Source organism: Triticum dicoccoides, chromosome 5B (genome assembly GCF_002162155.2).
Source record: "Triticum dicoccoides isolate Atlit2015 ecotype Zavitan chromosome 5B, WEW_v2.0, whole genome shotgun sequence".
Classification (NCBI taxonomy): Eukaryota; Viridiplantae; Streptophyta; class Magnoliopsida; order Poales; family Poaceae; genus Triticum; species Triticum dicoccoides.
In genome coordinates this window covers 269,828,659-269,839,819 of record NC_041389.1, presented here as the reverse complement: position 1 = coordinate 269,839,819, position 11,161 = coordinate 269,828,659, and the positions used below count along the sequence as shown (strand labels likewise).

At 45.7% G+C, this 11,161-nt stretch overlaps 1 protein-coding gene across 1 annotated transcript; it reads right to left on the bottom strand.

Moving 5' to 3' along the window:
* Positions 1-3,461: 3,461 nt before the first annotated feature.
* On the bottom strand, positions 3,462-8,982 carry LOC119308363 (U3 small nucleolar ribonucleoprotein protein MPP10-like). Its single transcript, XM_037584490.1, has 12 exons — positions 8,188-8,982; positions 7,760-7,818; positions 6,134-6,281; positions 5,954-6,064; positions 5,705-5,842; positions 5,480-5,548; positions 5,347-5,388; positions 5,174-5,242; positions 4,455-4,526; positions 4,315-4,368; positions 4,091-4,232; positions 3,462-3,873 (listed from the first exon to the last, which is right to left on the bottom strand). Exons 1-12 carry the CDS (start codon positions 8,881-8,883, stop codon positions 3,815-3,817), a joined length of 1,659 nt encoding a protein of 552 aa, XP_037440387.1. The 5' UTR covers positions 8,884-8,982; the 3' UTR covers positions 3,462-3,814.
* Positions 8,983-11,161: the final 2,179 nt, after the last annotated feature.

Here is an 11,161-nt window from a genome sequence, read left to right as displayed (position 1 = left end):
ATCAAGAGGGCCCGAACCTGGGTAAAACATCGGGTCCCTCGTCTCCTGTTACCATCCGCCTAGACGCACAGTTCGGGACCCCCTACCCGAGATCCGCCGGTTTTGACACCGACACCACCCAATTGGCGACGTGGCCCCGTAAGCCACACAGCCATGTTAGTAAAACCGTTTTTTTAAGACTAGACTCAACTTCGGCCAAGGAGTTGGAAAGGGGGGATCCTACAGGCAGTCAGCTCTGATACCAACTTGTGACGCCCCCGATTCAATCGTACACTAATCATACATGCAAATGTGTACGATCAAGATCAGGGACTCACGGGAAGATATCACAACACAACTCTAGACACAAATAAAATAATACAAGCTTTATGTTACAAGCCAGGGGCCTCGAGGGCTCGAATACATAAGCTCGATACACAAGAGTCGGCGGAAGCAACAATATCTGAGTACAGACATAAGTTAAACAAGGGTGCCTTAAGAAGGCTAGCACAAAAGCAACACGATTGAAGAGGCAAGGCCTCCTGCCTGGGACCTCCTATCTACTCCTGGTCGTCGGCGGTCTTCATGTAGTAGAAGACACCCTCTGGGTAGTAGTAGTAGTCAGCGGGGGTGGCATCTGGCTCCATGGATCCACCATCTGGTTGCATTAACCGGAAAGAAGAAAGAAGGGGGAAAAGGGGTAGCAAAGCAACCGTGAGTACTCATCCAAAGTACTCGCAAGCATCAGATCTATACTAAGTATGCATTTGTATCAAATGGAAGGGTTGTATCTGTGGACTGGACTGCAGAATGCCAGAATAGAGGGGGAAAGCCTAGCCTATCGAAGACTAGCATCTTCACGCAGCTCCGAGCATCTTGCAGCATGTAGAAGAGTAAAGAATAGCAGTTTAATATTTAACAAGCATGTTGTAACAATAATGCCCAGAGATCCTTCCTCGACTCCCTGCGATAAAGCAATCTCGGAGCCACATATCTCAAGTATCCATTTGTAGTTGTATAAGATCAGGATATAAGTCTGAACGTCCATTATCGTGGACACGGTACTCGAATATATAACTTCCCTGCAGGGGTGCACCACGTTACCCAACTCGATCACTCTGGCCGGACACACCTTTCTGGGGTCAATGCCCGCCCTCGGAAGATCAACACGTCGCAGCCCGACCTAGGCTCAGCAGAGAGGTCCCCGCCGGTCTACATCCTAAGCACTCTGGGGTCTTGGGCCCATCGCCCGCAGCACTCCGGTTCGTTGCGCGCAGGGTGAATACCAGCACCGCCTCGGATGGCCAGCATGATCCGACCGTGCCGCACTGCTGAACTGGACGTCTGACAAAGCTTCGGCTGATACTGCGACGTCGAGGCCCATATCTATTCTCGCGTGGTGGTTAGTGCGTAAAGGCCAGAGGCCAACTCAGAACAAATACCCAAACCATAGTGTACTATTAGCTTGCGGAGACGAGCAGAGACTCACGATCGAAAGTGACCCCGTCGCCCCGTCTCGTGGACTTACGGCAAGGGCTCAGAATGCCCGGCCGTGCCACGTCATTATCTTGCGGGTGCTCTCTGGGCCCGCCCGACTTTCACCAAGGTCTCAAGTAAAGTCATTGTAACCGTGTGTCCAGACATCAAGGGGAAAACCCGAGGAATCACCCTCGGTGGATTTCACTCAATGTAATCATCAAGGTGAACGTAAGAGGGACCACCCTCGAGGTTCACACTTGAGGTGTTGAACGACAGAGCCGTATCGGGAATGGTGAAAGAGGAAATCACCCTCGATGACCATGACCGAATAGCTACACTATAGAATTATCATCAGGAGTGCGTTATGAGGGATCACCCTCGGCACTCGATAGTAGCTCTGCAGAGTCGAGCAACTAAAGGGGCGTGATGTGATGTGAGGTGTCGGGCTCTGGTCGTCGATCACGTCGATCGAGGCGTCGATGATGAAGCAGGGGGCAACAAGGACAAGGTGGGGGTCACTGATGGATCACTAACCAACCTATACTAAGCAGTTTAGGATAAGCAGGTAGGTAACAAAAAGCAGGTACAAAAGCAGGCTATGCATCAAAATAGGAGCAAACAATAATAGTAGCAAAATCTAATGCAAGCATGAGAGTATAGAATGGGCGATATTGGGATGATCAAAGGGGGGCTTGCCTGGTTGCTCAGGCAAGAAGAAGGGTCGTCGTCGACGTAGTCGATCACAGGGACATCAGCATCGGTCTCGGGGTCTGCCGGAGAGAAGAGGGGGAAGAAACAGTAAATAGATAGCAAGCAAGAGCATAACATGACAATGGGCAAAGCTAGACGTGTTCTAACGCGGTGCTAGGTGATACTGGCGAAGGGGGAAACATCCGGGAAAGTTTTCCCGATTCCGGACGTCTGTCAAACAAATGAACTGGAGGGGAAAAGTTCAACGTTTGCTATGCTAGGGACGTGTGACAGATGAACGGACTGCATATCTGGATTCGTCTCGTCGTTCTGAGCAACTTTCATGTAGAAAACTTTTTCATCCAACTTACGGATTAATTTCTATGATTTTCCGAAGATTTAAAGATATTCTGCAATTTAATTTAATTCGAAAATAAAGAGTAAATGCTAGGTGCACCCAGATCTGTGTACACATAAGTGTACCAGAGGGTGACATGTGGGTCCAGGGGTCCCAGTTGACCAGTCAACATTTGACTAGTCAATAGGGGGTGGGGCCTCCTGTCATTGATTGTTTTAAGTAAAAACAGATTAACTAGCAATTAGTTTAGTTAAACCTAATTAATTAACTTAATTAACAATTAATTAATTTATTATATTATTATTAAATATATATATTTTTAAACAACTTTTTTTACAGAAAAAAGGGGGCGTGGGGCCCGCTGGCAGTGGCACAAGGCCAACCCAGCGGGGCGGGTTAACGGGCGGAGCCCCTGGGGTCGGGCGCAGGCCCTGGGCAGGCGCTCGCCCAGCAGGGCCGGCGAGGCCATGGCCACGGCCAGTGGCGGCCCCGGGCGGGTGGCCGCCGGCGAGGAGGAGGGCCGCGGGTGAGGGGGGACGGTGGGCGGCGAAGGCGGGGCGCAGTGGGCGATGTGCAGCAGCAGGCCGAGGCAGGGGCAGGGACTCGCCGGGGCGCAGTGGGCCGCCGGGGAAGGAGCCAGCGGGCGGGGCGAGGCCGCGCGTAGGCAGGCACTGCCAGGGAGCAACGGGCGCGAGCGGGGGCACGCACAGGTGGCTTCTCCGCTAGACCAACTGCGGACACTTCTAGACGTGTACATCCCTAATTTGATCCCATTTTGATGTATGGCGTTGGAGATGCCCTGGGGAATCCATCGTGTCCATTTTAATGGACGGCGTCGGAGATGCCCTAGGCAACGATGGTTATGAATGATGCTCGCGCTCAGTGGTACACAACGGCCTCGTATAAGTGGTAAAAAAAATTCTCAATTTTTAACTACTTGGAGGTACACAGCATGTATCTGCATTGAAATTTGGTCAAATTTTGTATTACATTTCTCAGTTTCTGGGTTGAATTTGGCTTTTGAGTGCCGGAAGCACACACCGATGCATTTAACCAATATAGTGCATGACATTTTTCGTCGCAAGAGTTCAATTCTATTCAACGTACCTGACGAATTACATGCATTTCTTTCCATCACTGCTAACCCCGCTACTCGAAATTCCAGAAAGAAATGCTTTTACACTGCATGAAAGCTCGAAAACTGGCTACATCAGAGCCTTTGCAGGCCAGGCATCAGATCACGACTGTTGGGGGCGAACCTCCCCACCAAACTCCAAAGGTTTGCAACAGCATGCAAGCAGCAGCCTCCTATATGTTCGCAACTGAGTTTTCTTTCCGCAGCTTGGTTGGCCTCTCCTTGTGCGATTCTGCATGGCAAAGTAGCAGGTTTTGTCATGTTGCCAACACAATTCAGTCCATTGAGATTGCGCTACTCCAAATCTTCCAATATACTAATACAACTGAATACAACCATGAACTACTCTGGTGATGAAGTAGACAGCAGGATTCATTGTTTCTTGGGAGGACTTTTCAAAAGCCGTCGAGGCGAGCGAAACCCCAAAGACCTAATAGAGAAAAAAATACCTGCATATCTCCTCTTCTTGTTGGCTCTCCTTCTTTTGCGCTCAGCTTGTGTAAGCTCCGCGTCTTCTTTAATATCACCTTTCCCTTCAAAAACTTCTTCAGGAGCGAGCATTGCGGCATCTGAAACAGCTACAGGTGCAACCTGCAAGGAAGACAAGTCATTACATGAATGAAATACTCTCAAATAGAATAACTTCACGAGAGAAAAACAATGATTGTGGTACCTCTTCCATTGCTAGAGCAGGTACATTAACTTGTATAGACATATCCTCAATGACCTGAAAAGACAACACTTGTCCTTCTTACCAAAAATTGCAAACTTTAGGTATTATACGACGCTGTCTAATAGAGAGCTATCACATACCGGCTTTGGGGCAAAGTGGAAATGAGAGAGCGCATCCAACTTCAAGCATATCCTCTTAAACAAATCATTTGCCTGAGTTGAATAAGAAGTTAGTCAGAATCAGGAAGTATCACTTTGGTAACACAAAAATATCCTCATAGCCAGACTGATAGTTGATACCATCATAAAGACAAAGAGAACATATGCACATAGCACCGGTGGAAAGATTGCAGGAAACAGAAGCATAAAATCAAGTTGGCTAATGTAGCAAGGGCACTTTAAAAAAAAAGATAACTGTAAAGTATCAAGTGTGACCTGCGCGATATGCATGCTTAACGTATCGCATATAGTGACTGAAGCAATCCATTTCTTCTCATTCATTACAAAATGGAGTATTTTTCTAACACCGAAAATTCCAATAGTGAACTTCATATCCATTGCATGGCAATAAACCATCACTGAGCATCGGTATTAAAATTGTACTTCGTAATATGACAAGCATCTTGTGCACCACGAAAAAGTGATGATGAATATATTGACACTACAGTTGCCAGGACAAGCAGGGAACATGAAAATGCAAGATTTGCTCTTTAACAGACATTATCTTTCAATCCAACACAAATAATGTATCAGATGTTGCACAACAATTAAGACCAACAAAAGCAGAATAAAACTGTAATCATATGATAGGTAAATCCAATGTCACTCGGGTTTTCTAGTAAAAACAATTGATTGCTCACCTCATTCTTCAGTTCATCTGAAATAGCAAGTGTGGCAGGTGCAATGCCAGTTTTTTCCTTAAACTCATCCTGGAAGAGCAAAAGAATCAGTTAGTGGATGAACCATACTAAAACTGATCCTATCTACCAACTTGTTTGGATTTAAAATAAGATCATAGTAAGACAATACAGACCTCATAATGTTCAGCAAGACCCTTTTTGCTCTTGTTTTCATCCTGTTGAAATATAGCAACAATAGTGAATCACACAATTATCATACTGTTATCACGAAAGAATTCTAGTTATTGCACCCGATCAAAACCATACCATCTCCCTTTGCTGCTTTGGAGCTTTATACGGCAAGGTTGAAGGCTTCTCAACATCATCAAAATGACCCTGTCAGGAAACAAGAGAAGCTATCTCAATATTACTAGCAGAGTCACAAAACGAAATAACGAAAGAACTCACAATTTCACTCTACTATTTCCCGGTATACTACTGTTGAGTGTTGACCCAGTTATGAACGTAGTGACATATCCAGAAAAATATTACCTCCGCAATTCTTTTCTTTATCATCTCCTCGAGAGAAGCTGTGACTTCCTCCGTGATTACTGGGGCAGGTCTTACATTATGCTCAAAATCAAGATCCACTTCCAGGGCACTATTTTTGGGCCTCCTGGAAGCATCAACCTACAAAAGGAACTCGTTTAAAAAAACACAATTGCAATGGTAATTAACTATTACTAGCACAATATTGTGAGTCAGAAATATGTCTCATTTCCAAAACATGCTATCAGTTACCTCTCCCTGCATGATCCATTTACTGGGTTCAAGACTAGCTTTCTCCATTAGGTCTATTTGGTTACGCATCTTCAAGAGCCCCTTTTCATGAGTTGAAAGACCTTGTTCATCCTGCATAGAAGGGAAAGCATGTTGATAAACGAGTATATGTGCATTACTTATTTCAACTGAAATGAGTACCTCTAATGCTGGGCCATCATTTACATCATCCTTCTCAATGTCATCCACTTCCATTTCATGCAATTCATCCTTGAAGTGGACTTTCTTTGTGAAACCATTTCTCTTCTTGACTTGTTGCTTACGGCTTTCCTCAAAAAAATCCTCATACCTGAAAAGACGCTCTTAACTGATAAAAAGCACAACACAAAATTCATGGCAACCAAAATGCATGATATATAACGTTATTCTACAGCCTAAGGAAGATTATAGAATAACCTCAAGTTTCAATTCTGCAGTTTCTTTTTATTTCTCAAGCTTCAGACTGTTTCAAGTGCACAGAATAATCAATATCACTGCGCATGAATTGTTTAAAACATTTGGAAGCATGAGAGGAAACTTGGTTCATTTCTGCAGCCTGTGCAACAAAACAATAGAGCAGATAAAGCTGCTTTTTAGCCTCTCGTTCTTGTCGTTTTAGTTAGCCTACCCCAAATTGTTTGGTACTAAAGGCTTTGTTGGCTGTTGCCGTCGTTTTAGTGCAGATCACAAATCAAGTGGTACCTTCACAAAACATTGAAGATACATAGTGCGCTCTGACATGTACATGTAAGATTCGTTTTGAATTTTTAAAGCTTCAAACACACACTTAAAAGGGAGCACATGTGCTCGGTATTAAAAGAACATGTCCAGATTGTAGAGGTTTTACTGGGCAAATGTAGGTGGGATAGGAAAGGACTGTAATGCATGCACTACAAAAGATGGGTGCTTACGACTGTCCAACAGGGACATTTGCACCAGCAAATAAGTTGTACGACTCGGTTTTCTCTCCAGTAAAATCAACTTGCTATGTTACGTAGAAGTGAATAGTGACACCTTTTTCTGTGAATTTTTTTTTGTTGAATCCTCATGGAGGTGGTTGGCAATTGGATAATAGCCTTTTCCCGTTCTTGGTAAAGGTGGCAGGAAAGTTGTTCTGTATGAAATCTAACTTTTTCACTGGTTAATTTCTATGCTAGGTGATACGCAAAATCATGTTTTTCTGTTCTTTTCAGACTTGTTTCACTGCAACCCCACAAAGGTACATTACCACTTCAAATCTCCAGTATAGGTGGCAGCAAGCTTCTGTACATTAAATCTATTTTTCATAGGCCAGTTTTTTTCCCTCTCATCAACAAATTATGTACAAACGGGGCTATTTTTCATTATTTACTTTTCTACTATAACTGAGTCCAGCTCCACACAAGTATTAATATTTAATTTCTCCCCCATGTCAATGGAAGGAAGTAGCTCCCTTCCCTTCTATTCACCTAAAGAAAGGAAAGTCTCATGTAGTGATATCTTGTATATTAACAGTGTGGAATTTCCAGAACGTGCATAAAGATCATGCATAAGAAATTCCCAATTATCCACCCTTTAAATTTTTTCATAGATTAATTTATTTTCTATGTGTTACAAGTTGGGAAAGAGTTGTGAAGCATTGTTCAAGCAATTTTAAAATCCTAAACGGCCACCATTGTCATATCTTCACATGATCGATGAACTGTGCTGTAGCACACTTTAACAGATATAGGAGCACATAATACAAATTGATTTGCATTTTTCACAATCACCACAATCGCATGCTTGAGATTGGCATAAAATGCTTACTTTAGATCTCCGCCGGATTTCCCTGCACCCTCTTCATCATCAGACTCAAAATCTTCCAACTACAGTTAATAGCGCCACCAATCAAGTTAAGAAGAAAGGAATTCAGGTTAATGTCCTTCATCAATAAAGTGTGGTATCTAACACTATAACTGTCAAAAGGAGCACATTGGTCTATGCAGTAGCTATAAACATATGTGTGCAATGCATTTCATGAACTAGCTCTAGATGTTAAGTCATTTATATTGCACATCCAGAAGAAATTTTGGCTTCCCTTAATGAATTACTTATGGTTTTACATCTTAGATTCTATCAGAGCTAACAATCATTCCATGAGCTAACAATTACTTATGGTTTTACATCTTAGATTCTATCAGAGCTAACAATCATTCCATGTATATAAAGAGAGTGTGTGAGTACAAATTCCTTACATCCAAATCGTCATCTTCATCATCACCCCCATCATCTTCATCCACATCCTCCTCATCACTATCGTCCTCCATCAAGTTCACATTTGCCTTTTTCTTCTCTCCTCCCTTGGAACCCCCACCGTACTCCTGCTCCTCCCCCTCCTCCATAAACTTTTCCAGGTCCTTCATCTTCAGGAACCTGTCCTCCACCCCGTTCCCTGCCTTCGCCCCTAGCTCCTCCGTTTCTTCATCCTCCCCCTCCTCCGATTCCAACTCGTCATTCGTGTCCTCCAGGCCACCCGCATCCTCCTCCTCCGATTCGTCACCCTCTCCATCCTCCTCCTCGTCTGACGGGTCCTCCTCGGCTTCAGCGGGCTTGGACGGCGGAGGAGCAGCCGACGGCTGCGCAGGCGGTTGGTGCTCGAGGCGGCGGAGCTGGCGGTGGAGGTGGGGGAGGAGGGGGCGGGAGAGCAGCTCGCTCTGGGACCAAATCTGCTCGGCGTCGAAGTTGGGGCCGGCGAGGAGGTTGGGGAGGGGCGGCGGCTGCACGGGGGAGACAACGGAGAGCGAGGAGTGGAAGTGCTTCAGAGCCGCCCGGGCGGCGGCGGCGAGGTCGGCGGACGGGGCGAGGTAGACGGACGGGTCGGCGCGCCGCAGCTGCTGCAGCGCCACCTCGCCCTTCTCCGCGGCAAGCGTCTCGTCCAAATCCATGGCCATTGCCGTGGTGGCCGGGAGCGAATTGGTTGATTGGAGTGTGTGGAGGCGACGCTGGGAAAGAAGAGGAGGAGCAGGCTTGGGTTTAGGGTTTTGACGCGTTGAGCCGCAGGCGAGCTATGGCCTTTATTACGATTTGGTCCTCAAACCCCACTCGAAATGTCAAATTCGATGCAAAAATTTGTTGTTTGCTGAGAGAAAACCCATGCACAACCTTTAACTTTGCTTCGGTTCAAATTTCACCCTCCAAGCTCATAACCACTTCATAATAATACAACTATAGTATAAGATTAGGAATGTAGATTGGATCACATAAAGCGCATTCTGTATCCTTTACCATGTTTATTTGTCGGATTCAGAGCGAAGCAGATAAGGATTGGATATGGATTCGAATGTGTATCAGACTATAGATTTAGAGCGAAAACGAGAGGGGGCTCATACCATAAATTGACAAAATATATTGATAAATGTTGCGCGAAGAGACATACTGTTATATCTATGATGCAAACAACTTGAGCACAAAATTTATTTAGAAAATCATGGATTAATTAAATAGCTTCATGCAGACTCCTTGCCTCCATCCGTTGGACCTAGGTCGACAACTTTGTCCATCATGTTGGACATCCAAACTACCGAAGAGATGAGATCGGCGACACTGGACAGGAAGACATTTGCTATTGTGATGGTGACGACTTTGTATGTGACTATTGTGTCGGCTATAAATAGCCCCATAGCCCCACATAGAGTGGGTGTTGCTAGAGTGAAATTATACAGAGCTGCAAAAGTTCCCCTCCTCACATTGTGGTGCGAAGCACCCTACGGTCATCCCATAAACACTACACCAACTCCCTAAACACGAAGTGGTCCTATAAAAAGAGCTCATGTTGTTCAAAAAAAGAGCTCATGCACACGCCATTGTACATGAAGTGAACTCGCTCCTTATTGAATCTCACTTCTCCACATGAGAGACATGGCTATTATCACAGATGGATATGCTATGTGTACCTAGGTACCAAGAAAACGACCATGGAGATGCTAAGAACAATGGACGGGGCGGCGCAGAAGCGGAGCAAGTAACACAAGCGAAGGAGCCGCTAAACCGCATCAGCCATTGGACATCCGGTGCAACAAGAAGACCAGTGACTGGAAGAACCAGCCTCGGATGAAACCTACAACGACTGGACATCTCGCGAGTATCGAACATCCGACAAACCCCAAGCGACTGAAAATCCGGTGCCACTGTCCAGAAGGTCCAAAGAAGAAATTAACGGAAGTGCGATGCCTATCAGACGTCCGGTCCCCCGTGAGCCACTAGACTTCCGGTAACCACCGTGCATACGGTACCCCAGGTGCGACCGAACATCCGGTAGCCACCGGACATTCGGTACTGTCTGCGCGTAGATTTGATGGTTTCGGCCCATATGCCCCTCTCTCACCCCCTTGTCAGTGTACTAAGATTGGGTCATTAGTACTGAACGTATGCACAGGCAGTAGCAACCTCCCCGATGGCAGGGCTTGTCGGAGGACAATTAAAGACAACTCAAGACCAGATTACAAGAATACAAAGAAGATATCCGAGACAGAGATCGAAAATACTAAAGATCCAGCTTGAAGATCCGGCAAGATCCTTGTCGGGGGGGGCTGGCGAAGACCCGCCAAATCCCAAGCACGGCAAGCTCCGAGCCCGACAAGAATCCCACTACTTTGCCACTGCTCCACCTCATCGACTGGGTTGTCACTTGTCGAATAGGTGTTGAGTGGGCATGTACTTAGGTGAGTCTTGTCTGGGCATGTGGCAGCTCGCGCCGAAGATATAGCTTTAATGACACCTGTCCCAGGATCCTGTCAAGAAAATAAAAGGTAGATGGGCGAACGACACAGAAGGAGAGACCTCCTTGTCGGGGAGCTCCATCCACAAGACACCTCAGAACACAATTAATGTGTTTGTCCTAACCCGCCAGAGTTAGGTATTTGGCACTGTAGCCACTATTTACAATGCTTATTTACCATTTTGCCACTACGGTGACCCTTAATCTATAAAGGGAGGCCCATGGCTACCTTTACAAAGGTCGAAACCCTATCCATTTGCATGTGTAACTACACCTTTCAAGCACCTTGCCAGGACATGCACACCTTGTAACTGGACATATACACATCCAATACACAAAGCGGAAGTAGGGTTTTACGCTTCATAGTGGCCCGAACCTGGGTCTCCGGCAAGTACATACAGAGATTTAGCCGTGTGCAGTGCAGCATTCCCGACATCCATCCTGCAGCTATC

What these genes read in the sequence shown, in the direction of transcription:
- LOC119308363 (XM_037584490.1), bottom strand. Translation starts at nt 8,883, where the DNA reads ATGGCCATGGATTTGGACGAGACGCTTGCCGCGGAGAAGGGCGAGGTG. An exon ending in GTCTTGCTGAACATTATGAG is followed by an intron (nt 5,243 to 5,346) that starts GTCTGTATTGTC and finishes TTGCTCTTCCAG; the next exon opens with GATGAGTTTAAGGAAAAAAC. An exon ending in TCCACTTTGCCCCAAAGCCG is followed by an intron (nt 4,369 to 4,454) that starts GTATGTGATAGC and finishes TTGTCTTTTCAG; the next exon opens with GTCATTGAGGATATGTCTAT.